Source organism: Xiphophorus maculatus, chromosome 10, assembly GCF_002775205.1.
Source record: "Xiphophorus maculatus strain JP 163 A chromosome 10, X_maculatus-5.0-male, whole genome shotgun sequence".
Lineage (NCBI taxonomy): Eukaryota > Metazoa > Chordata > Actinopteri > Cyprinodontiformes > Poeciliidae > Xiphophorus > Xiphophorus maculatus.
In genome coordinates, this window is record NC_036452.1 from 7,785,010 (window position 1) to 7,811,947 (window position 26,938).

A 26,938-nucleotide genomic window follows, 5' to 3' on the forward strand; every position below is an offset into this window, starting at 1 on the left:
AAAGCAACTATCTCTTGTTAGTATCTTGCTTTCAGTAGACAGATGTTTTATCACAGCAGGTTTGTAAATAGATAATCTGATTATATAATGTTATTTTTGTGGGTGTCAACTCTCAGTAGAGCTAACGCTAATGTTGAAGAGTTCGTAAATTACAGCTTTTTAAAGTTCATGATTTTTTCAGTGGCAGTTTTTCAGTGGCCATTTGTCATTACTACAAACTACAGACAAACTACCAGATAAATCTCTCCAAAATATTTGTTTTGATGTTATAGCAAATCTGATCTTATAGTAGGTAACGCTTGCATCTGCATCCTAATTTGATTTCTAGGTTCATATCTTTAGCCATCTGTGTACAGTTGCATTGAAAAATCTCTCAGTTTGACTGCTCAGGGTACCATTACAAGGAGATCAAACATTTTCATGTGCGCCACATGGTACAAGAACTGCATCCAATTAAGTCTTTGAGGTGAATGTGGTCTTGATGGAAAACGAGCCTCTTCCTGCATTTACTCCATCCAACTTTCCACCACGTCTTACTAGCTTCCCAGTTCCTATTGAAGAAATATCTGTACAGAACGATGGTTCCACCTTTATGTGTCAGTGCTGGGATGATGTTTTCATGGTGATGTGCAGTGTTAGTTTTCAACTGAGGTTTTCACACAGCAGTTTCACAATGAAGTTAAATTACACATGTGGATTCTGTTTACTAAATAAACCACTTCTGAAGACAACTGGCTGCACTAGATTTTATTTAATGGTTTCACAGTAAAGTGATCTGAGTTAATATGTTTACCACACTTTAGATTTTTATTTTTCAAGAAAAAGAAACACACACACACACACACTTTATGATTTTTCTTTCACTTCACAGTTTTGTACCACTTTGTGTGGACCCATCACATGATGGGTCAAAATACACAGGCCACAGCTTGTCAAAATGAGAAAAGAATTCAAGTGATGTGAGCACTTCTTCAGCAGAAGCCACATTTATACAGTGTTTTCCTATAATTATCAATAAATACATTATTGGGTGATACATACGAAAAAAACAACTTGTGACAAATACATCTTACCCATGTTGTTCCTACATTAATAGGTGTTTTCTTCAGACAAATGACAGCAATACTTTTACATCGTTTTAAGGCATTCTGATTTTGCACTAATGAGATTTTATTAATATTTAATCAAAATGGTTGTAGCTTTATAGAGAATTAAACACACACATTTCAGGTATAATACTTATCTCAGCATTAAAATTATAATACATTCACTTTGGTTTGTGGATATACAACAAGACAGTAAATATCTTGACACCTTTAACACTGATTGCCACTTAGAGTTCACAAAATAAATAAGACCCACAACACATACTGTACTTACAGGGACTTTTTCTGACGAATAAACATTTTTAATTTCATAACTTCAAATAGTATTTGTTTCTTTTATTTCTGAATATAAAAATAGCAACTCGTATTGATTTATCAATGAAGAAGCTCCATGCACATAATGAACTCATCTGTCAGATTGCACAAAACCTTCACTGCACTTTGTATATTATTGCACAGATTGATTAAGCTATGCAGTACATCACTGGTTTTGTTATCTATTTTCTCTATTGCATCTGCTTTAAATGCAAATGAAAAGACAAATTCTAAATATATACATATGGTAAATATATACAGCATATTGTTAATAACTTGATAATAAAGCAGCACTGATGACTGATAACACATATGCACCTATTATTGCCACTACTGCTGTAATACATAACACGTCTAGATAGTTATAAATATTACCCTGGAATTCCAACAAATAAATTATCATCTTGTATTTGTTGTGTGTCTTTGTGAAATTTTAATGGTTGACTTAGAATATGAATTCCAATTAGGCTTGTTTGTCAGATTTAAAGGGCCTTTTCAAGATAACAACCTTTAAGCAAGTCCTATATGTAATTTTCATGAAGCCCCAATTTCTGTTGTAAAAATGTTTTCTTCTATTAGGCTGAGGAAATGTTCTAATCTTAAATGTGAGGTTTTAAGTCAGCTGGAAGCAGAACATAATCATAATTACATAAAATAGAGGCTTGAAAGCATCATCTGTAGTGTTTGTACATATCTGGTTTCAACTACATTTTCTATGAGTGTGTGGGCGTGCTTGTGTGTGTGTTAAAGTGCTTTAAAAGACATACTTCACATATACACACCTCTTTGGAAACCTTATGATTAAAAAATAATAAATTACACATATTAATACATCATATATTTGAACATTTAAAATCACAGTGTTGATCAAATGGCAAAGCTCATTCACAAATACCAGATGGCATTAATAAATTATACTATACTCTATTCAGATTTTTTCAGTCTGAATCCTCAGACTGGTGCTACTAACAGACATGGCTTCAAGTTCCTTAAGTGCAGCAGACTGATTAACTTCAGTCCACCAGAGTCAGTTTTGAGCCCCACATCACTCTTACACATCCAAAAATGAAATTTACCTACTCATTTTTCTTTTCTATATATTTTCTAAAGATTTATATATATATTTTATGTAGTTAAATATTCATTTATAAGGCTTTTCATTTCTCTTGAACTATCCGGCTAACTGACACTAACTCTAAGATTTGATTAGGCGAGTATAGGGGAGGTTCTATCTGTATAGTTTACTTTCCTGATTTACGAGGCTGGCCAGCCACCGGGCTGCTTTCGGGTGGTTTGGTATCTGCAGTTGCACTTCTATTGCACAGATCCCTGATTTCCAACAGGCCCTCGTTTAGGGCTTTGACGAAAACGGCCGAGCTCGTCTCTGTGTTCTCCCAGAAACTCGCCACGCTGAAGACAATGTGATGCGGCTGCGGGTTGTAGCAGGTGCCGTAGCCGTTGGGCACCACAGGTCCGTAGCAGCAGAACATCTCCACTGTTGTAGGAACCTGGAGATAAACACATACAGTTCAGGAATTTTTGAGTGGCTTGGACATTTCTATGTTATTTCTAGTACAAAAAAAGCTGTTGTCATTATTTTTTTCACAGTCAAGTAACGTTAGAATAAAATTTTCTTTTAACCCAGGACAAGGCACAACTAAATCTTCTCTGTTTTTACCTGACAGGTCTGTTTTGATTAATAAAATATCCTCTTTTCTATAGTAGATGACTGATAAGTGTATATTTTTTTATCTGTGCTAACAAGTTCTGTTATATTTCAACTCTACTGGATTTGTGGCCAGTAATATTTCCCCAATGCTCAAGGTTAATATAATTACCTCTTAGCCAAGCACTATAACTGCCAGGTTCTGTGGAAGCTTATTGTTAAAGCTCCTTTCATCAACCTGATGCATGCCCTCGTTTAAAGAGTGTATAAGAAAGACTAATTATTTAAAGTGTGGGCGTTAAGTGCTGCCAAGAAAGTGTCCAATGGGGGAAAAAAAGAGGTCTGAAAAACCAAACGTTTTGCTGAGGCAGCTTGTTTTACTGGAGTCTAAAATTAATAAGACTGCTTGCAACAAACACTGAGCCATCAGCATGAGTCTGTGCAACTGGATGAGCTAAATGTCTTAATTGGCTCTAAAATGGTGTTGCACATTTTTTATTGTTTCGTACAAGAGTTTGCAATCACACTCTTTAAAAGTTCTCTTTCCGAATATACTAACTGCATCTTCACTGAACCAGAGATGATATTACAAATTCATTTAAGTTTTAAAAAAATCCTCAAATACTTTTAAAAGCTTCAGGATATTTTAGAAAATAAATAGCAGATAATTGTACCTGACTAGTAGAGAGGGTGAAATGGTTACTGGCCAGATATGTCTCGTCACAGAAGATCTCTGGCTTCTCCATGTTCAGCTGCTTTGAGACCTTCAGAAGTCCAAGGAGATGATTGTCTATTGCCATTCCTGTAATTGCCTGAGGAAAAATCAATACAATTAGAAAACCAAAATGGTAAGAGGCTCAGCCCAAGTTTTATACTGGTTAAGTTTTATGAAACAGCCACCAAACATTTATGATCAAAGGCATTGCTTTGGAGAAATTTTAATCCAGAATTGTTTTAATTTGGACATTTTTTTAGGCATTAAAATCTGGTCAAAGCTTCTCCGTTGCTTCTAAACAGATTTTGACTAGGCTACTCCAGAACATCACAAAGTGATGATGGAGTGTTGTCTTTCGAACGTAGATCAAGAGCTTTGCCTTTCACCTCAGTGAATTGGATATAAATCTTTCAAAACCTTTCCCTTTTTGCTCATCTGCCAAAGAATATTCCCTAGTTGTATTTGGAACATTCAAGATATTTACTTAACGAATGTAAAATGGACCTTTGTTTTTTTTTTTTATAAATAATTGATCTTAGAGTAGTTCGTTAGAATCCCGAAGCCTAAGAAATGTGATTGAAGCCTTTTCCAGGCTGATTGAAGTCAGCAATGGCATTTCTTTTCAGTTCTGGTATTCCTTTAGATTGAGGTTTGTTATGCTGCATCTTTAAGCCTACTTTATAATATACTGACCTGAAGAGTAATTTAAAAAAGATTTTACAAAATTATCTTGTGAAAAATTATCAGAATATATTTGTATATTTGGCCCTAACCCTTTCAACAGACACAATACTCACTGCGATTGTGTAGTCTGTCTGCGCCTTTACTGCATCCTTCAATCGTTTCATTTTTTCAGAATCCTTGGATTGGTTAAAAAAGATAAACACAAGATGTATTTTTCAAGCAACATAAAACACATCAAGCGGTGCAGCATATTATGCTTCATGCGTTGGATAAATCTGCAGGGAGATCATCTGTTTGATTGGAGTCACTTGGTTTGGCATGCCTTTAACTGGCTGTTCACACCTGTCTCATTTATAGGTGACCATTGTTCTGGGAGTTGATTATCAGGGAGAAAGTGAGACAAATGACTCACTGTGAAAGTTGCTCTCTCGTCGGTCATGGACCTCACAAAGGCCAGGGCCTCAGCTGTGGCTGAACGGATGTTATCTACCCGACCTTCTTGAAAACGACGAAGCGAAGCACTCTCATACGTGGACACCAACCTTCCTCTGCATCTAACGGTTTTGATTTGAAACGAGCGATTATATTTACATGTTCCACATGGTGTTTACTATGCACTGCGCGAATGGCATGCTTTACTTGTAAAATGCAAGCTGCAAGGAGATTTGTATGAATGCATCTGGGCTCATCTTCTGTTTTTTGATAAATTCTTTTCCATAAGTTTCAAATGTGAAAACATCCATATCAAGATTGTTCACCAGCCTGAAGGGAGACATGAAAGAGTATGAAACAGAATATGAAACAGGAATATTTGTAATTGCAGTGCCTCGAAAAGTATTCATTTCCCTTAACCTCTTACACATTTTGTGACATTATATTCTCTAAATTAAATGCTGTCATTGGGATTTTATATGATAGACCAACATTAAGAGGCACACAAAAGCAAAGTGGAAGGAAAAGCATTTGCAGCTTTCAAAATGTTTGGAAAACCCGTGTAGTAAACATAACAAACTTGTGAAAAAGGGTGTGCTGGATAGATGAGACAAACACACCACTCCCATTATGAAACATGGTAATGGCAGTGTGATGCTTTGATTAATCCAGAACAGAAAAGTTGATGAGAAGAAAGATTAAACAGAATACAGAGAAATCTTTGAAGGGAGCCTGCCTCTCTCTATGCAAAGATTTGCATAGAGAGAGCTAAAATTAAATGATTTCAAAAGCACAAATTTATTGTCCAACTGAGAAAACTACTGTCATACTATTGTAGCACTTCTTTGCAGAAACAAGGTCCTGGTTTTGAAGCTCAGTCTGAGGTATTTCTGCATAAAGTTGGCATGTTTTTTTCCATGTTTCTTCCCACAGTCCAAAAACATGAGTGTTAATTGGCCTCCTAAACTGCTCTTAGTGTGTGTGCATGGTTGTTTGTCCTTGTGTGTCTCTGTGTTGCCCTGTGATGGACTCACAGCCTGTCCAGGATGTACCCCGCTTCTCGCCCAGTGACCTCTGAAGAAAGGCACCACTTTCCCCGCGACCCTGCATGGACAAGCGGGTATAGATGATGGATGAATGGATGTTCACTGATGTTCTGCCTCCACTTTGACTTAGCTTGAGCTGGTTTGGAAAGAGGTATATACAAAAATTCAGGGAAACCCTAAAAGACTCGCTGCTATAATTACAGTAAATGGTGGAATACAAATCAAAGACAATGCACACCTTAAATTTTTAGTTGTGAATAATTCGAAAAACTAAAAAAAGTTTTGTTTTCCTTCCACTTCACAATAAGACACTATTTATGTTGGTCTATTAACTAAAATTTCTATCAAGTTTAAAGTAACATGACAACAAATTCAAAACTTCTAGAGATATAAATACTTTGGCAAGGCACTGAATTAGTACATTTAGATTAGGAAATTTTTGTGCATGATGTTCTTGCCTCTGCAGTCTGTCTCCAGATGCTTCTAGGAGAGCCTGAACGTGGGAGTTGCATTTCCACAGCAGCCTCCTTGGAGGGGGGAGTGCTCTGGTGCTGGACGGCTGAACCGTTCTGAACGGACTCCCTGTTCTGATCACAACAACAATACCCTGCCTGTGTCAGATGCATTGACTGGCATGGTAGTCGCTGTAGGGTGCTGACTTACATGCGTTTCATAAGGAACTCTGAGCACTCCACCATGACTATTCCCTCAAATGGGGAATGCTCACACACCACCCCACACACCCCATCCATTCCTACAACAAACTGAGAGAAGGTGGAGTAAATAGTTGCCCAGATTATAACGTTGAAGAAAAAGTGAAATGACTGTATTAAAATCTCACCTGCATTGATTTATCATACCAGCGGTTTGCGCCATTTCGTTCCCCGCCACCACCATGCAGCATCATCAGAGCCCTGTTGGTGTCGCTGGGCGGAATGCCGCAGGGCTCGTCCAAACACACCACACATATACAGCTCTCAATCAGAGCCAGAGAGTCACGGTTAGCTTGATCTGGACACAGTAAGGGAGGAGGGGAATTTACATGTCTGTCAGGTTATTACAAACCCAAGATAGTAATGAGGAAGTTGGAGAAGGTACTGGATGACCTTTTATTAGTGCTTCCCTAGCTTGTGCCCATTCAGTCCTTCCGTCTGAGGTCAGGATCCCAAAAGGAGGGAGTCTCTCTTCAGCATTTTCTGACATTTTCATAATCTTCTCCAGCTGGAGAAAGATCTCTGCCTCATTGAGCTGCTTGTTGTTTGCGACTATATCCAAGAGGAAAAACTAATGAGGAAAAATAGATTTCATAATTAGTAATCAAAGGGTAATTTCATCTCAGTCTAAAGTACTGTGAAGGTCTCAGAGGTTTGTTAGATGACATTGATGAGCAAACAGAATCCTGAGGGCCAAGAAACACAGCAGACAGCTCAAGAGTTAAGCAGCAAAAGCACATCCAAAGCTTTGGATACCTTAAAGAGTTAGGTATATAAAAGTGGAAATGGAAAGAGCATGACAACTCAATAGGCTTAAACTGACAGGCCATCCAAGAAGAGCGTAAATGAGAGAAGCAGGGACAAGACCCATAATAATCTGTGGAAAATCAACAAATATCCCCGATGGAAAATTCTGCAGGACAACTACTAGTCATGCACCATCAGTCAGTCCTATGTGGAAAAGGCATGAGAAAAAACTATTGAGAAACTTTAATTATTTTTACTGTTTGCCAAAATCACATAGTTGAAACTGCAAACATGTAAAAGGAGGAGCTCTGGTTGGAATTAGACCAAAATTGAACTTTCTGACAAAATGCGAGCTGTGGAAAAATATTTACTTCCCTATTTTTGCTGTTTTGACTCATCATCAAATCATGAGGCAAATTTCAATACCAGCAAAGAAACCCTGAATGCATATTTAAATGATTTAATTTATTAAACGAAAACCATGAATCCAATCCTGCAATCCTGTTCTTACTACCTTAGACAGCTGGCAAAGGTGCAGCCAATTCTTTTGAAACAACATTTTGAAAAAGTAATTCATCCCTTCCTTGCATCCTGGCTTGATTACAGTAACGCTCTTTACCTTGGAGTCAGCCAGTCCAAGCTCCAATGTCTGCAGATAGTCCAGAATGTTGCTGCTCAGCCTCTAATGGGGGTTTGGAAATAGGGAGCACATCACCCCATATCCTGGCTCCCCTTCACTTGCATTTTAGAGCTCATTTTAAGATTTTCTTATTTATTTATTTATTTTTTTGCGTCATGCCGGGAGGGTCTGTGGAATTGCTATTCAGGGGTCCTATAAACGGTATTAATCAATCTGACTGAGACTAAGCCATTTCCAACTGTAACTGCGGCAAAGTGTGACTGTGTGAAATATGGATTCAGGAGGAAAGCAAAAGCATGTGAACACCTTGGCAAGGCTTTGTTGTAATTTGTTAAAATGGCTTCCTGGCAAATAAGTGTTTTTATCTGTGGCACTGACAGTTATGTCATGAACTAAAAATGTCCCATTGTTAGTATCCAGCTCCTCTGCTACCATTCATTAAAATAATGCTACTGGAAGAAGAGCTAAAGCAAAGTGGCAGATTTAATCAGCAGTAATGAAGCTAACTCCTTCCTGTTTCCACAGAGACAGACCTTTATATTCAACAGACTGCTGAATGCTCCCAGAGCCTTTTCCAGGTGAGAGCTCCTCCAGATGTTGGTGGCGCTGGCTTGTATGCATTTGTGTGAATGATGAGAATTGCTTGGAATTGGGGGGAACGAGACGGCACTGGGCACACACAAGGTCTGAGGGAAGCTGTTTTGGGAACAGTTAAGTCTTAAACCACAAAATCTCTCATAAAAGACATTTAAAGTCACAAAAAATATTTCTAGTTATATTTTACTCCAATACTATCAGCCTCTGCTGGAGTGGAGTTCAGATTCTGCAGTCAGAGGAGAGAAATCAATCTGTCAGCTGTTATAAATACGCACAAGAATTGTTGATGTTTCTCTGGCATATTTCATGTCTTTAAACATGTAAATCAGTGTGTTTTTCCTCTTAGCTACTACTGTTCTATTAAAGCTTTGGTTTCTAACTCAAAAGAGGATATGTGTCACTATTATCATGGATAAAAAAGCTGTCTGTCCTTTAGAAGGCCTACTTCCTCGTCCTCGTAATCTGAAAAATCTATTCAAATGGACACTGTAACATCAGATAAGAAAACCACAGTTTCCTGAAAGCATCTGTTTTTTTTAAACCTCAAAATTTGACATTGAGCCATGTGTAGCTCACTACACTGGAGTTTCAATGTCTTATCCCAGACAATATTAAAATTACAGATGAAGCTACCAGGTCAAATAGAAGTTATACTGTTGTTGAGCAAATGGAAGGGACCATTGGAGTCAAAGTGATGACATAATATCACTTTGACTCATAAAGTGATACTATGGTCAGCATTAAATATGTTGTCAAATCTGTTGCTCTGAAGCTTTAGCAAAAAAAAAAAAAAAAAAAGATTACATTCCATACTAATTTACATAATTCAGCGGTACAATGTACAAAAAAAACCCTATTTTTATGTTTGGAATTAACAGTTGCACTGAAATATGATCAAAAAACATGAAAGCATCTTTAGATTAAACTGCAGCATAACGTGTTCTTTATTTGTCATTATTTACTAACTCTATCTTGCAAATATTCCCGAAATTGATCAGATTGTGAGGATAACTCTTGAGGATAACTCCGGCCCCCCTTGAAGTGACTGGAGAGTTTTCTCATGACGAAAACAACCATTCCTCGCCAGATCTCCTTGAATTTACCTTCTACATTGTGGTCTTGGTCTGAATTGAGACTCTCTCCTGTTTGGTACATACTCAGAAAACCTTTCAATGAACATCCTTGGGGGTATCTTCATTAGATGCCCTAACCACCTTAACTGATTCCTTTGACCAGGAATCAGTTAAGGTGGTCCTGGACATATTTTCTTTGTCCAGGACTTCATTCTTCCAGTTACGATTCTTCACCACAGAATCTTCCGTCTGTCTGGTTTGACAGCTGCTTTAGGAGTCAACCAGGTCCTAAAGGTTTCTTTGTCTAGCATAATGGCATCACTGTTGGTGTCTACTTTTACAACCTCTGGTTGCAGCTTCAACTGGCATATTGACCTCTGACCACAGCTCTCGGGCCACATCTGCAAGGGATGATCCATCCCTTGCAGATGGCCTACATTCAGGCCATCTGCCTCCTGTTGCCTTTTTGAACTGACCTTGGAGCCAGGGCCATCCAGAAGGATGTCTGGGCCCCATATTTAAGATAAGGAATGCCATTGATGGTAGTGAGATCTTGATTTTGGTGTAAACCAAAGAAGACTGAATGTTGAAATTAAATCAAATGTGAAATGTTTTATTTTACAGTTGTGGACACTCCAAATCACAAAAAATATGCATTTCAACAACATTGTGCACACTATTTACATCAATTGTATTGACAAAGCCACCTCTTAATTATGCAATATTATGTTCAGTTAGAAGTGTGATGCGGTGTAAAAAGCCTCATTAGCAGCCATTTAACTGACCTGGTTTTTGCACGCCACAATCATGTGCTCTGGCACCAAGGAGGCAGCGTTCAAGTCAACCTTCAGCGTGTCCGTCTTCAGCCCCGGGTAGCGGTAGGAGGTGAAGAGGCGGTAATACTGCGCCATGCACAAAGGAGTTCCTGCTAACTGTCCTCGAGCAACATCCAGAGGCAGCTGTCTCCTAAAACACACCATTACAGACATTTGAGTCAGACCTCCTACTCTTTGTTTGGGGTTTCCAGGATTAATCAGAAGAATCTACAATATGGTAGTTGATCAGTTACAGACTGGACTTACGTATCAATGAGAGTCTTATACTCTAACACCCCACAGATGAGACAAGCAGCAAATCTTAGGGGAGCAGAAATAGATGAAACTTTAAAAACACAACAAATGTTTGGTGTAAAACACTGAAGCCACAAAGAGGATTGGTTGGTGAGTATAATTCAATAACGTCCCATCTCTCAAAAGGCTAACAGTAATCAAATCATGGTAAATTACTAGGATACAGTGCGTGCATTTATCTGTGTGTGTGAGCAGGCAAACTTGTCAGGTCTTATGTTGTATGTCATTTGTCTCAGTGTTATTACGTTCAAAGCCAAATCGATACAGAGGAGTCATTTGCAGCACACCAAACCCTCTGAATGGGGCCTGAGCGGCGGTCTCTGTGGAGAGCTTGGCCCTGTCACTCCCGATCTAATAAGTGGCCGTGTCAGTAGGTATCCAGCTGCTTTTTTTGTGTGTGTGTTCTGGAAACATTCAGCTTGTGGGTCATGAGCTGACAAAAGCTGATGTCGGGTTACAGAGATGGACGGAGCAGACCTCATGCCTGGTGGCGCAGGGTTCACTTAATAGATGTGCATGACTGTAATTCAGATCTTAATCTAAGCATCATTGAAATGAACATAAACCTTGTCATCAGCTGACAAACTCAACATGTATGTTTTATACTGTTTGTGATAAATGTGGAATTTATAAACATTACGATAATCCCTCTTAACAGGCTGCAACTGACAGGATTGATGCTGCCTGCACTGTATAACTGATGCTACAAGTTGCTTTGCTGCATATTCTTTCCTATTGCTTTTCTCTGTGATTATTTACGCTTTGTCAAAACAGTGTTAGGTGTCAACAGCAAAAATAGATTATTTTTTGTTAACGAAAGAAACTTGAAGCAAAGATTCCATTAAACCTACATAGTTATTATTTTTTTATTTTTACAAAATGTTTCTAATGTGTGATATGTGCTCAGTATACAACACTTCTGAGTTAAGGCTTAATAGAACCTCAATCATTTAAAGACGTCTAAGACAATCATATTGGATGCAGGGCAGCTGTGAACATCGATTTTCAAGTCTGGCCACAGATTGTCAATTGGTTTTAGGTCTGGACTTTGACTGGGTCATTTCAGTAAATGAGCACGCTTTAATGTAATCCCTCCTATTGTAGCTGTGTCCGTGTGTGTAGAGCATTTGTTGTGCTGGACGATGAACTTCTGCCCCAGTCTTTTGCAGCCTCTAACATGTTTTATTCCAGGGCTGCTCTCTATATAGTTTTATTAATTTGGGGGGAAAAAAGCATCCTCAAGACAGAGATGTTCCCACTTACTATGCTTTGTGATGGAAATGATGCATTCAGGCTTATGTGCAATGCTGGTTTTCCACCACATGCTACATTTGTCATGTAAACCAGCAGTTGTATGGGAGAAGTTCAATGGGTGGGATATTCTTTTTTTTTTAAATAAAGCTGTACTAGTGTAAAGAAGCATAAAATTATTCGTAATGTTCCCCCCGACTCAAAATTATGCAGTATTTTTCAGTCAGTCATATAAAATCCCAATAAAAGATCTTAAGAGTCAAACCAGAAATTAAGTAAGTAAAAAATGGGTTTTATATTAATATTTAAAAGGGGTTTTGTTAGAATAATTATCGAAGTTCATTTACTTGTGAGTTTATTTGAAAGGTATTGTTTTCATATTATTATTTTGTTTGGTGTTTACTTGACTCCTTTTCTTCTGTGAAACACTATTAACCATTTTTAGGATGTTTGCCTGGAGGCTAGAGACGTTTGCACATTCCTGTGTTATCAGCTACATGTGTAACTGATTGGTTGTGGTCAGTCACATGCCCTTTTAAGGGCATGTCCACAGAAGGTTCCAGAACACCCTGTAGCAAAGGTCATTGGTCAAATTCTTTGTGTGACTATGTGAAAAAGCCCAACCTCCTTCTTTGCATTTTCTAATAAAGCCAAATGCAGACAAAGATCTGGCAGAGTTGATCCCAGACAGTGTTTGACAATGGTTTACCGTCTCGAGGATCAATTTCTCCTTTTCTGCAGAAAAGAAAATTGTGTCTGGTTGAATCTTTGCAAGTTAGGAATTAAAATAAACCTATCAGGTTTTATATTGATGGATTCATCAGATGGATTAATCTGAATCATCAGAGCGATTCAGATGAGTTTCAACTTGTGTACTTCAATCTTTTAACATGTAAAGTGTTTTTTTTTTTCTTTTTTTTTACTTTTGTAAGAAATTTTTCAAAGTTTTCGTCCTGGCTACAAACAAACTGAAATAGAATCTACAACTTAGAAAATAAAAAAGCAGCATATACCTGAGAGCATCTTTGTGATCTCTGAAAGCCTGTTTTGGAAACACCATGGCAGGATTGGAGTTAACTGGCAGGGCCAACCTATTGTTTAGGTACATGTCTTCCAGCCAGTAGTCATAGACCTGAATGGAAGCACAGGGACACTTTGTAAGAAATATTGCTCTTTATTTAAAGCTCTATTGCTTTCAGATATGAGAACAATGGGCAATGGAGTAAAGAAAAACAATGCCGTGCATCATCCACCAGGTGAAAAGAGGAGTGGGAGTGTGATGGACTTCACTGAGCTGGACCACTTACCCAGACACATAAGGGAAAAATGAGGTGGCAAAAGACAAGGGAATGCTCTATAAATCCTTTTTAGTGACTGAACTTATGAAATATTGTTATATACACAAAGGAGAAACACATACACATATTCACGAAGAAAAAACCTGGTGCAAGAAGCTTTATTGGTCCAGGAAAAACTCTCAGTTGAACATTCATAGTACTGGTAGAGACATTTTTAAAACTTTACCCAGTTGGCTTTTTTGTCCTTCCGCTCCAAAAGTTTTTTCTGAAGAATCTCCCCGACACTTCCTGGAGCCCCAAACTTCTCCACTATGGCTTTAGTCTTCTTAAACTGCTCTTCTTTCACAAGATGCTGGACGCATTTTAGGTAGTTGTCGAGGGTTTGTTTGAGTGGGGGCACAGGGACCTTCGGCAAGACCTGAAGTAAAAACAAATACAGTGTTGGGTAGAAGTCTTCACAAGCTCATCATAAACTCATTCTTGGCTTTTGACGATGATTCAAACTGTTCTTTTTTCAGTGTGGAGTCAGGTCTTTTAGAATTTCTTTAACCTAAAATTGGATAAAATTGTATCTACAGGCGCAAATGTGCATGCATCCCAAATAATATTTGGCTAAATGTCCAGTAACACCACATGCTCCTTAAAAACACCAACAAGCCAAAATGGTAGAGTTAAATACCATCCATAACACCATGATGTTACCACCACTGTACTTTACTGTTGACACAGTATTCTTTGATTTGAAAGCTTTACTTTGACACCTCCAAAACTTACTTCACACCACGGTTCTCAACATAGCTCAGTCTTTGTCTGCTCTCGCAATAACAGATTTGTCCAGAAGACTTTTTTTTTGTCCATGTGTTCAGCCGCAAATTTCAGCCAATCTTGAATTTGTTAGTTTTGGAGAACAGGCTATTTTCTTCCTCAGTTCAGTATGATATAAAACGGAATTCACTGTGGACCATGATACTGGTGTTCTAGTATATACCAGTTTATGAATGGCTTGAGTGTTCCCTTTAAAGGAGTCATCTTACATCTAAATAAAATAAAATTTGGTTGGAAAGTTACAGGTGAAAAGGCATAAAGGTTTGGTGGGATCGACCGAACCCAACCAACTTGACTTTTGAAGTAAATTTAGTCAGATTCTGGCTTTTTAGGAAAAAGAAAATAATCAAAAATGAATTCAAACTCTTGAAAACCTGAAAAAAAATAATGTATGAAGTCCACACTTATGTGTGTTTCTACATTACCAATCCACTGCAGTCAATGAGAAACATACGATTACAAAAGCTACACTACACCTGTATGTATTTCCATAGATTCAGGGTATTTTTTCTTTAGATAAAGATGTTTTTAACCCTCTATGGCATGACTTTTTATTTTTGTGGGGAAGAAATATTTTCCTGCATTCTTTGGGAGCTTGGTGGTCCCTAATTACATGTCAATCATAAAATCGGACTCTGACACCTCCTGGAACCAGATTTGGGTTTGTTGCCTCAGGGTAACATTGGTCTAGAACACCAAGATTGTCTACACTGATTATGAGAAATGAAATACAAATCAAACAAAAACTATATTCATAAAAGAACTATTTTTTGGACAAAAATATGTCAAAAATCATGCCCCCCAAAAAATAAAATAAAGGAGCAATGTGAGGTACAGCTATGTGGTTTGTTGCCTGAGGGCAACGCCATGCCAAAGAGGGTTAATGAATCTGGTTTCATTTGTGTCTGAGTTAACATTTAATCCCATTGGCTCCCAGGCTTGTCTTAGAATAAATTCCACCACCTCCTGGGTTTTGTTAGAAAATCCAAAGTGATTATGTTTTCTGTCTGATGTTGATATGCATACTGTTTATAAGCCAAGTGATAAATATTGATAAGTTGGGGGTTGTAATGAAATGAGGCTCCACAGTGGATTTGAAGAAATATTTCCAAGTGGTTGTTATGGAAGCTATAAAATAACAATAGTGATTCTGTTATTCGGCAAACAAACTAACTCGTGATTGTGACGGGATAATATGAAATAACGGCAGTTTTCAAGTAATTATCTGAAGACAGTTTTGAAATATACACCCCTAGTGGTCAAATGGGGTCTCTGATCTGTGCGCTCTCCGCGGTACTGAATTCGGAAATCCCCCAATATTGACTCTAGAAGAACAAAGTTCTTTGTCCAAACTTAAAGAAGACAAACAATCAAAAAAAAAAGTAGCATTTCATACATGGCGGTCTTGGCCTCTTGTCACTTGTTTCTGTAGTGCTGACATTGCTGCAGTTCAGTCCGATCGGGTGAAAAATAACCTCTCAGGACCGTCCCTGCTTTGAAACATGGGGGAACATTTAAAAGAGGACAGGGAGGGGAAATAAAAAAGGAAGACAGGGAATAAATAAAATTATGCCCCTTTGAGAAATGCATCTATGCTGTTTGGAAATGACTCGACGTGCTTCCATTCTTCATCGTTTTGCAGCTTAAATGCAATTTGTTTCATGTCCTTGAATTCCAGCTGCGTCCCACTGCTCAGCGCCGCAACGAGGCATTCAGCTTAAACACTAACTCTCATCATTCATTCCTGAGGAGACTGACACATTTAGTCAACAAATAGAGTCCTTTATCTAAGGTGAACAATGAACGCCCCAGCAGATGTATTACTTCATTAATTACATTGATAATTATCAATGTAATTAAAGTCAACTTGATACAACTTTGTAGTTTTTTTTAAACATTGACTGAATACACTGGAATACGTGTTTTACAGCAAAACCTTGTATTTTTGCAAAATTGTGGGACATACTTAGTTTTTAAAAATTTAGTCATCTCAAAAAGTAGCCAGTTTGCCTAAAATGTCAAACTCTAAGAATGAAAGTGACCAAAATCAGTTCCTTAAAACTGCCTATGAACTTTTCAACAAACAAAAAGTTTATAAAGACACACGTCAATTTATTTCACTGAGTGAAAAAACGATATTTAAAAAAAATCCACGAACAAATTCCTAAAGTAAGTCAGAATGTTTTTGCAGTTCTTAACAAGTTGAAATTCTGATGTTTTTAACGCACGCACAAGCATAATGCAATTCAATTCATTTGCATAGCTTCAGTTCATAGCACAAATCAACTCAAGGCACTTTACAAAGAAAGTTATTTTAATCCAATCACACAAAAGTAATGAAATATAAATATAACTATTAAAATATAAGTGAAAAGATTGTATTGGACCGCTTAAGAAAAATATTAATCATTATCCGAACCTCCGCTTCACAACAATGGTTGAAGAAACTAGAAAATAACATCTTATAGGCAGTTTAAAGTTTGAATGATGTCCGAAATGAAATGTACAACTTAGTAACAAAACACAATTTGAAAAAGAAGATTGTGTCAATTATGTTAAAAGTTACAAACGGAAAAACTTTAGACTTTTCAATAAACGAACAAGTACCAGAAGTCGGCCTAAATATTTTCAAAGTTCTGAATGTTTTTAAGCGGATGAATGCACACGCAATTATAGGTCAATAAATATTGTTAGATAAGGTAATGTTATACGTACAGAATTAAATTAAATTAAAATCAAATCAATCAAATTTTAGGAGTGGTATATGAGGGAAAAAAAAATCTTCTTACCTTGTTTCTGCAGCACTCGGGGAGTCCGAGGAAAGCGCTAAAGTTCACATTGTGGCCAGACGGCATTCTCATGTTACGAGTTGCAGCGAGGAAAAAAACATCGCTTCGCCGCGATGCTGCGGCTCCACATGAAAGCGCAGCTTGAAAAGATGCTGAAGGTGTTTGTATTCACCTTCTCCCCTGGGGCAATAAACTCCTCCCATCGAAATCAGCTCATAACATATTATCCGACAAGCTCACCCCCCTCCCCTTCACCCTCCCCCCCCCCCCCCCCAATCCTCATTCGCATCCGATAATAAATTGGTTGCATTTATTAAGAAGACACGGAGTCCAGTTTCCGGGCTCCTGTCATGACCCCACTGGTGGAGCGTGGTGCCTTTCCTGGAATTAATAGGTTTTGCAGTTGCCTTTAAACAAGAAGAGTTGACTTTTGTGGAAAGCAAAATATTTGCATATTTTTTCCGCATTTATAAACTGGTTTTGTGCGTTTCCTGCATTTGCACTATTGCGCAACTTTAGCATACTGCCTCTCTATTCTACTATGATTTTTTTAAAAAATGTATTGGATTACTTTACCATCTCACTGGACAGACAGACAGACAGACAGGCGTATTTGTACTATTAAAAATAAGTGCAAGTTTTACAATTAAGCGGCAACATTAAATAAAAGGAAAATGTCTGTCTGTCTGTCTGTCTGTCTGTCTGTCTGTCTGTCTGTCTGTCTGTCTGTCTGTCTGTCTGTCTGTCTGTCTGTCTGTCTATCTATCTATCTATCTATCTATCTATCTATCTATCTATCTATCTATCTATCTATCTATCTATCTATCTATCTATCTATCTATCTATCTATCTATCTAAACGGTAAGACTTCGTTTTTTATTTAGTTACAATGAAATAAAAACGAAACCAGTGTTATAACACAGATCCAAACAAAGATTTATTAAACCACAGCTCATCCCAATAAACACATTTGTTCATCGTCAGGACATTGTTGTTTCCGTCGTCTTCACACACACACACACACACACACACACACACACACACACACACACACACACACACACACGCACACACGCACACACGCCAACAAACAAACAAACAAACAAACAAACAAACAAACGCGTAAACAATTTTACATTGTGCATATATCCACATTATGTACACATCCCGTTTACCATGACACATTTATCTTCAAATATCCACAGAAAAATAAAACTGATCTGGAAAATAATTCACAAAGTCGTTAATCTACGGAGGCCTTTCGATGTGCAAAACTAACTAGAAGATAATGTTCTATTTTTGTGCTGAAGGAGGGAGAGAATGTGCTGCTGACAGTTTGGTTGGTCCCATACATTAATTATTGTCTTTATCCTTTTAATATAATACTCAGTAGTACACACAAATTCAACAAGTTCTGTCACAAAAACTCCTGTTGACGAACGCCACGTAGACTTTTTTTTGACACGGTATGACAGGAAAAAGAAAGAAAGAATGAAGGAAGGAAGGAAAGAAAAAAAGAAACAAACAAAGCAAGACATAAAGAGAAAAAGAAAGAAGAGAGAAAGAAAGAAATAGATGCTTTGGCAATCATCTCACACAATCATGATTTTCTTGATTGGGTGTTTTATATTGTACATACATAAAAGTTGAAATCACTAGTTTAGGACCTGTCTGTCTCATCCTTAGAACAAAACTCCTCACTGCTGGGAATGTCTAGGTGTAGTCTGGATCGGAGGACTGTTGCACTCTGAAGGGATCGAACCCATTTTCGTCCACCGACAAGCAATTCCCCGAAGAACTGTAGCCCTTCTTTTTAGCCCTCACCTCCTCCAACTTGATGGTGTCGTACAGCCCCTGCGGAGCCTCGTCTAACAGGTTATCCCTTTCCGAGTAAGACGGCTTCATTTGGCACACGTTGCGCAGCAGCAGCAGCGCCGGCGCGTAAAGCACGTTGACCAGACCCATGCCCAGATTCAGCTGGACGAAGCCAAGGTTGTGCACGATCTGGCCGGCCACTATCGGACCCATAGCGTAAGCGATCGAATACGAGATATCAGCGATGGCATAAACGCTGCCGTACACGGAGACGTAGCGCACGTCGACCAGGAACGCGAGTGTCGGCAGCAGCGCCGTGTCCACCAGCGCAATGCCGAAACAGATGCCGCACAGCGGGGCGATGAGCTGCCCGAACGTTTTGCATGCAGGGACCGTGCATGAGCTGGCCCCTATGATTACCATGCCTAAAGCCCCGTAGAACCACTGCAGGTGGGGGTTCTTCGCGGCCAGTTTAACAGTAATGAACACACCAAGGATGTGAGGGAAGAAAGCCGGCAGCCAGGTGAGTCCCATCTCCCACTGAGTGGAGTGCATGGTGGTCTCCATCCAGTTGGCGATAGTCGGCTCCAGAAAGGCCAGCGGGATGTTGGCCATGGTGAGCGCCCCGGCCACCACGGCGATGTAGGGGTCTACCATGAGTCTGTATATCGGGGTACCCACTGGCATGTTCTCCCGAGTCCTGTTGGAGAAGGGCTTGATGACAGTAAGCAGCAGAAAACCGTCAGCCAGGCAGACAGAGGCGAGCACAATGAAGGGGACCCTCTTTCCGGCGAACTCATACAGGACGCCCCCGAAGGGAGGCGCCACCAGGCTCCCGAACGAGATGAACGCCAGGGAGATGCCGAGCGCTCGGCTCCTCTCCGCTTCCTCCGTGTACTTGTCAGCGATCATCGCGAAGCCGGAGGTGTCCGCGAAAGCAGAGCCCAGACCCTGCAGGCTTCTGGCCACGAAGAGCGTCGCGTAGTTCTCCGCGAAGGCGAAAATGCAGGTGGAGACGAACATCACGGTTAGCCCGATGAGGAGAGGGATGTCGTATCCGACTCGATCTATGAAAGTTCCCGAGAGTGGGTTGACCAGGAGCTGCAGGATGGCTTTAGAGGCGAAAAGGATTCCTATTTGGATGTCCAAATTGTCCTTGTTGCTGTTGTCTTGACTTGTGCTGTTGGCTGAGGAAGTGTTGGGGTGCAGCACTAAGTGGACGTGCTCTGATTGCTCGCTCTCCAGGTCAGCAAGATAGTCTGGGATAATTGGCACAATGACCATGTAGAGCATATTGTCCAGAAGAAGAGCCACGCAAACAATCACTAATATGATCCGTTTCTGCTGGTGAGGGTCTCTCATCGCGGAGCCCAGCTGCTTGGTCCTCTCGCCCATCTCGGAGAGTTTTACTGCGGCTGATTTGGCCAGCCCGAACGATCCTCCTTCTCCATCCATGATGTGCTTTCCCCCTTTCTCTTATTAAAAAGTTAAGAGTTTTAGTAAAAAAGAAAATAGAAAAGTAGTTGTGCTTCCGATCTTTCAGTGTCTTGATGTGGTGGTCTCCGTCCTCGCCTCGCCTGTGCGTAAAGGGAGAGGCGCAGGGGAACTTGGCTGCCTCATCGGTGAAGAGATGGCTTTCTTCAGCTTCCTCCACTTGCTCTCATGCGATGCACTTTCATGATCTCCCCAGAAGTGACGTGGTTAAACAGATTCAACTTCTGCAACTTTGCAGAGGTTTTTTTGAGCCGCTTTTCCCCCACATGGCAAAGTTTTCGATACAGAGATTAATTTTGCTACCTTCTACCCGCATACACTGTGACGCTCAAAGCAGCTCATGTCTTCCATCACCTGTGGCACTTTTCTTCTCTCCGCTCTGAGACCACAAATGGCTTGGTGGCCATTGGTGCACATTAACCCGCAGGTTCTGCGCTATTTTAGTCCTCTTTTCCTTCCACCTCTATCTCCCCCCGTTTTTTTTTTTTTCTTAAGGAGTTGTGACGCACCACCGGCTTGCCACCGAGTGGGTCCTTTAGCCACTTGCCTCCTGTATGGTAATTCTACAATCACTTCAGCCAATGAGAGCAAGTGATGACCAGAAGAGCAAAGACAAGGGCAACCAAACAAACAACAACAACAAAAAACAGGCTCTTTGCTTCTGTGGAATCTTGTTTTCGGTACACAGAAGACATAAATTGGCACAAGTGTCATGAGTGATAATTGTGAGATTAAAGATCTTAATTTGAGATTTAATCTTGAGTTTCATAGTCATTATTTCTAAGTTCAGTTGCGATTTTTATTCTCAAGTTCACAATTCTAAGATGTAAAATTATAATTTTGAGTTTCAAACGGATGTTTTTGACTGTCAAAATAACAGATTAAAGATTTAAAGTTAGAATAATGACTGAATATCATGCATGTGTAACATTCAGTGTCAAAATTACAAGACTGTCATTAATTCAGAAGTCTGACTTTCAAATGAATAATTCTGAGATTCATAGTTACATTTATAAATCATAGTATATTATTTGCATTTTCAGAGTCGATGACATGAAATCTAAAGTAAAAATGATAACTCTGAATGTCATCAATATCACTTGGAACACATAAATATACCATAACTAGACATTTCAACTTCCAATTTCATACTTATGATACTCTAAAACATAATTTTGACTATTAAGTGAAGCGATGTGAGATATAACATAAAGATTATGACTTTAACTCTCAAAATTGTGACATTAAATCTCACATCCCAAACATTAGGTGGTAAATTGTGACTTTCACTTCCAAAATAATAATTATGTTCAGTGTCATGACTTTTAGTGTCAAAGGCACACGTAGGAGATTTAGTCTCATGACTGTTTAAAAAGCCATAATCATCAAATACCATGTGCTAGTGTTTCTTTCTTTAAAGTGGCAGAAATTCACCATACTACTTGTCATTTTATTTTAGCAAGAACAGAAAAACAAATCCCATATGTTTCTGAAATGTCAATAAAATTGTGATCAAGATAGTAAGATTTCAACTAAATTATTACACTATATTACAGCGTCTTCTAAAATCAAACTCCTATTTTTTCAGAACACTTTACACAATTAGCACCACTACACATTTGACATTCAGAATACCCCAGATTTTTTGCAAAATGATAAGGAAATACACACATTTTTAGATTAAAAAAAAACATACTTTGTCATCATGTAAACACACATGGCTAATCTAGTTCTAAATCTTGTCTTTTAACTAATCATGTTTTGGTGAAACTTATCAGAAATTGATAAGACATTGAGCCGACATTAATCAACGAAAAAGCTGAGCGGCCGGCCATGTCAGCTCTGGAGGAGCTGCAGAAATACACAGTCAAGGGGAGATAATCTGTTGACATGATTAGATACATACTCTATAAATATGTCATTAAGGAATAAGTGGGAAGAAGAAAGGCACTGTAGAAGTAACAAACAAACAAACAAAAAAAACCTAACAGTTTGGCCCAGGTCACTTAGTGGTCAGATAAGACCGAAACTCCATGCAAAACTCTGTGTGGAGATAAACTATACTGCACATAGCCCAGAAAACACCAACCCTGGTGACAAATACTGGTGGCAGCATTGTGGTGTTTTTACATTTATATACCACAATATTAAAATCAATATTCCAAACCAAAATATACAAATGAACATAGTTTAAATTGATGATCTTAAAGAATACTAAATAATATAAGAGGCCACCTTTACATCGTTTTCAGCACCCCGAGGCTCTGGACAGCTCCACCAGACAACGAAATCAAGTCAACCACAGTCTATATATTCAAATAAAAGATGAATAATTCTGAAGAACAAGTCAAGTTTTTCCAAGGTGAGGTGGGTACACGACAATGCTTGGTTAGCATCTTTTCTTTCTTTAACCCACATAATTTAGTCTGAGAAGACAACATTTGGGTTCTGGTGAATTAATGATACACTCTAGATGTAATTCATTTCTTAGAACCAGGCGTCTCCAAAGTAACGCCTAATACATTGGCGGGAAAGAAGTGTACCTCAAAGGTAGGATTGGAAATTCTAGCATGAAGTTCAGCTTGGTATTTATGTAGATAATACTACCACCTGGTGGTGATTATGAACAGGTGCACACAGGAAAATATGGATATTGCCTTTACCCTTGTAAGGTGAGTTAAACTTTATTTATATAGCACATTCCACGGGATAAAACCACAAGTTGCTTCACACTAATGCAACTATAAAACACGACAGAAAAACAAAACGTTAAGGAGAGTAAAATAACATACATGATACTTTTAACCAGCATAAAGCTAGATAAAAGCCAATCTGAACAAACGGGGCTTTGTCTTAAACGAATGAACAGAGTCAAGAAAGTTCAGAGAAGAAGGTAACTCATTTTACTATTTAGAAGTCACAGCTCTAAAGGACCTACCTCTTCTGTTTCTAAAATGAGTTCGTGGAACCGTTACAACTTCTTGTAATTTCCCTCGGTTTCACATTTTGTTCAGGATCGAAAAATGTCCAAATCTTCCCAGAAGAGGGCAGCAAAGACTTGCTCATAGCAAAAATGTCTTTCAGTTGGCAGCACACAGTGTGACTGTGTTCTGCAACAATATAGTCACCTTCCAAAAATAATGACATATAGGGCTTTTTTTTTTTTTTTGCAAAAAGCGATTTATTTTTAAAAGTTGTCACCCCCTTTTCACCAAAACATGATTTAGGCAGAAAAAGAAATCCCTGTTGGCAAAAAATGACCTAGGCCATTACTTTAGGAAGATGTTGATATGTAAATAAGAAAACACTAAAATTAAATCTGCTCTTTTTTGGTGCTAACCAATACTGAAGTGCACATGGCAGCTGTTTTTTTTTTTTTGGGGGGGGGGCGACATAGAAATAGCAAAAATAATGTTAAATTTTGCTGATAATGCAGCTAATAAAGATAATAATAATAATAAAAACAAAATTCTCCCTTTAGCTGTATGTCTTTTTTGCCGTCATGATTTCTCTGTGGGACATTGCCGTGCTTTTAAAACAGTAGATTATATTGACCGCTGCTCTCAGTATTCAGTGGATTATCTGAAGTAGAAAAGGCAGCATGAATACACCAACTGGAGGATTAGTACGCCACTGGAAATAACTGCCCAATTTTACTAATGACAGAGGCTTGGCACTGCAGCAGCCATTACATAAATACTCTTTTTTTGTAAATGCGTTCATATTAAAATCCTATACTATGCCTTGACTTTTTTCTTTTAATATATCTGTCACATGAGAGGCTGTGACTGTATGGATAATCTCTGCTGACTCGTAATTTTAAATTGTCAGAATCAAATAGACAAGTGTCAGAATAATCCTCACGAGTTACTGATGATGTGCTGTTATCTCAGTGTGTGGACATTGTGAACAAGAAGTGTATTATGCAAAAAAGGAAAGATTCATCTTCTTCTATGCAAATGGAGTCTAATCCGATAAAAGATATGTCATATAAAAATCCTCATGGCATGTATGACATCTTTAAATTAATCTGTTGTGAGGAGTTAAAATTGCATTTTCAGTCTATCTCTTAAGAACTAACCCACCCACAGAATTACATAACATGCAACTGAGATTTAGACAATACTTTTTTTTATTATGTCTCTTTCTAGCTGTGGTATAATCTGGCCTGTAACATGTCGTGTATAATGTTCAAAGGATTTACAGTGACCTTTGTTTTTTCTCTAAGTAGCTTTCACCCTTGTCCACAGGAGTAATCATGCTTGTTGCCGAGGTGATACTGAATGAAGACCTGCTGTTGGGTTCAAACTTGTACGTTGTGAGTTTCAAAATTTTACTCTATTTACAAAAAAATAACGTTTTTCTAACCCTTTCATGCAAGGATTATAAACTGGTTAAATAATGCAGCATTCAACAAAATGGTAGTGCTTTTAGAGGTAAAATAAGGAATTAACCCCCTCATCCCAAAGTCAGATCTCCCATTAAAGTTCCCATGAAAATGTAAGATGGTGTTTGAACTTTAACACAGCAAGGTGTTGTAGGATGTTACAAAACCAGAAGTTTCACACTCCCATGAGTCACTGCTTTAAAGGTCCTGGGGTCATTTGTTGAGATACCACAAACACACCAAATCTTGCTTCTCACACACATTGAACCTGCAGACCTACTAGAAAAGCAAAAACAACCTCTTATCACATATCAATGATATCTCTAAGTTCCAGTGCATCAGTGGTATTATGACCTTTAAATTGTTAAAAAAAAAGTCTTGTCAATGTGTGTGAATATTTCTCTATAGTATCTCCTATTTGAATGATCACACGTTGCTGATTTAGACATTTAGCAGCGTACTTTAAATAGTTCCAGAATAGTTAACTCTAATTAGTGATAAATGTATAAATATGATATCTGTAGTCCTTAGAACAATTATGTGTTGGAAACCTTGATTGCACAGACTCTAGCCAGGAGATTGTTTTAGCCTAAAATGAAAGTTTGGTTGCCTCCTTGAGTTCTGTTGATTTTAAACAATGCATTTGAAATAAAAAGGCAGAATCCATGTTTTCTTTTTTGCTGTGATGTGACATGTCCACACCTCTCCCAAAGTTCTCATCTGATTAGTTGATGAGCCTCATGACTTCTCCATGCTGGATACTCTAAGCTGCCAGCAGCTGAGGTGTGTGTGCTGGTTTACAGCACAGAAGAAACAGATATAAATACAACACAAAGAGCAAGAAGTTTTTGTCCAACCCAATTAAGACCAAGTCCAAATTACTTGCTACTGTGTGGTTTTAATCATTTTTTTAATCATTATTTGCTTCTTGCATTACTGTTTTTACCCAATTTTGTGTAAAGTTCCTCCAAAGTTTTGCTTTTCTTCACTTAAATATGTTCAACATCATCAAGAAAAAAAACATGTGGTTTTAAAAAATTTTTTAAATAAAACTTGTGGTGTCCATTTGTGTCGAGTCCCCCTGTGTCAAGGTTTTGCTGTGTCCAGTGTTTCTGGATTTCTCTTTTGCTGCTGTTCCATCTGCAAGGCTGATTGGATACGTCTGCCAGCTTTGCATATCTGGACACATTAATATTGTAACATTTTTCTCCCAGTTTTTGAGACAATTACGCACATCTTTGTGTTGGGTCTATTGAATGAAATCCAATTAAAATGCACTTAAGTTTAAAGCTTTAAGGTGGCAAAATGTTAATGTGATCCCTAATGCTAATAAAGCAACATTCATTGACAATCGTATTTTGGTGTTTATCAGTCTGTATTCCTACTCTACTGAAATATTGAAGCCCAACTTGAAGCAGAATGTGTTGGTAGTTTAACAAGGTTTAATCTGTTTGCAGCAAGTAGCTTTACTTTTCTCCTTCGAGTGTGTGGCCACTTTTTCTATCCACGGCTTTGACCAAATTAGATCACGACTCCACACACCCTCTTCTTTCTGATCAGAGATTAGTCAATTGGACTGCTTTTACCAGGAATTGGGCGCTAATCCGTTGGATTCTTCAGTCTTCTGGGAAATCCTTCAACAACCCAGGTAAATGAAATGGCACCAGCAGTTTAAGGACGAATCTTTTTCTTCTGAGTATGTGTTAAATACCGATGAGTGGCTTGTTTGTGTTTATCCGATGCGGAGACGTCTGTAAGCAGTTTTCCTGAGTCAGCGGCTCATTGGGGCATTCATTATCTAACAAGTTCAGTCTTTTTTCTTCAAAGAAAAAGCTTTGCAGAAGTTCCTTAACTAAAAAATATCAGTCATGCTTACAAATATTTAACAGGTTCAACCTGCCAGGTACAATTTTGGTAATTTGGTAGAAATCCTACTTCTGCATTTGATTAAAAAAAAACAAACAAATGCAGAAATAAGGTAGCAAATGCATGATTTGTTGAAATGATGAACTGTCAAAAATGTACAGGAATTAGGAACCACCTTGCACTTCGTTGTATGAAACTGTCTTTTAGGGGAACCAAAAAAACTAAATGGACCTTAAAGTTGGAACTCCAAGTAGAGTGTCTAAAAATTGACATTTAAGAGCTATTATTAGACTCTTAAATGTCTAAAAATGAACCTGGGCATGACGTCACACTCAAATTAAACGTCTAA

The 26,938-nt window shown here is 38.4% G+C and overlaps 2 protein-coding genes across 3 annotated transcripts; both read right to left on the minus strand.

The window, feature by feature from the left end:
- Positions 1–741: 741 nt before the first annotated feature.
- Positions 742–17,210, minus strand: LOC102218840 (choline O-acetyltransferase-like). Of its 2 annotated transcripts, none has more exons than XM_023341619.1 (15): positions 17,028–17,210; positions 15,635–15,728; positions 13,640–13,831; positions 13,129–13,247; positions 10,817–10,870; positions 10,520–10,700; positions 7,071–7,248; positions 6,806–6,975; positions 6,628–6,728; positions 6,423–6,551; positions 5,126–5,248; positions 4,899–5,040; positions 4,600–4,662; positions 3,762–3,899; positions 742–2,929 (listed from the first exon to the last, which is right to left on the minus strand). In XM_023341619.1, the coding sequence occupies exons 2-15, from the start codon at positions 15,677–15,679 to the stop codon at positions 2,663–2,665; spliced, it is 1,902 nt and encodes a 633-aa protein (XP_023197387.1). In that variant the 5' UTR covers positions 15,680–15,728; positions 17,028–17,210; the 3' UTR covers positions 742–2,662. The 2 variants fall into 2 exon arrangements, with proteins under 2 accessions (XP_023197387.1, XP_005794628.1); XM_005794571.2 differs by having other exon boundaries at positions 15,635–15,731.
- A 680-nt stretch (positions 17,211–17,890) lies between these two features.
- LOC102219694 (probable vesicular acetylcholine transporter-B) lies at positions 17,891–20,802 on the minus strand. The gene has a single exon (XM_005794747.2). It carries the CDS (start codon positions 20,295–20,297, stop codon positions 18,741–18,743), a length of 1,557 nt encoding a protein of 518 aa, XP_005794804.1. The 5' UTR covers positions 20,298–20,802; the 3' UTR covers positions 17,891–18,740.
- Between the last annotated feature and the right edge of the window lie 6,136 nt (positions 20,803–26,938).

What these genes read in the sequence shown, in the direction of transcription:
- LOC102218840 (XM_023341619.1), bottom strand. Translation starts at nt 15,679, where the DNA reads ATGTCAGCACTACAGAAACAAGTGACAAGAGGCCAAGACCGCCAT. An exon ending in GAGTTCCTTATGAAACGCAT is followed by an intron (nt 6,552 to 6,627) that starts GTAAGTCAGCAC and finishes TGTTGTGATCAG; the next exon opens with AACAGGGAGTCCGTTCAGAA. An exon ending in TTGCAGCTTGCATTTTACAA is followed by an intron (nt 5,041 to 5,125) that starts GTAAAGCATGCC and finishes CAAAACCGTTAG; the next exon opens with ATGCAGAGGAAGGTTGGTGT.
- LOC102219694 (XM_005794747.2), bottom strand. Translation starts at nt 20,297, where the DNA reads ATGGATGGAGAAGGAGGATCGTTCGGGCTGGCCAAATCAGCCGCAGTA.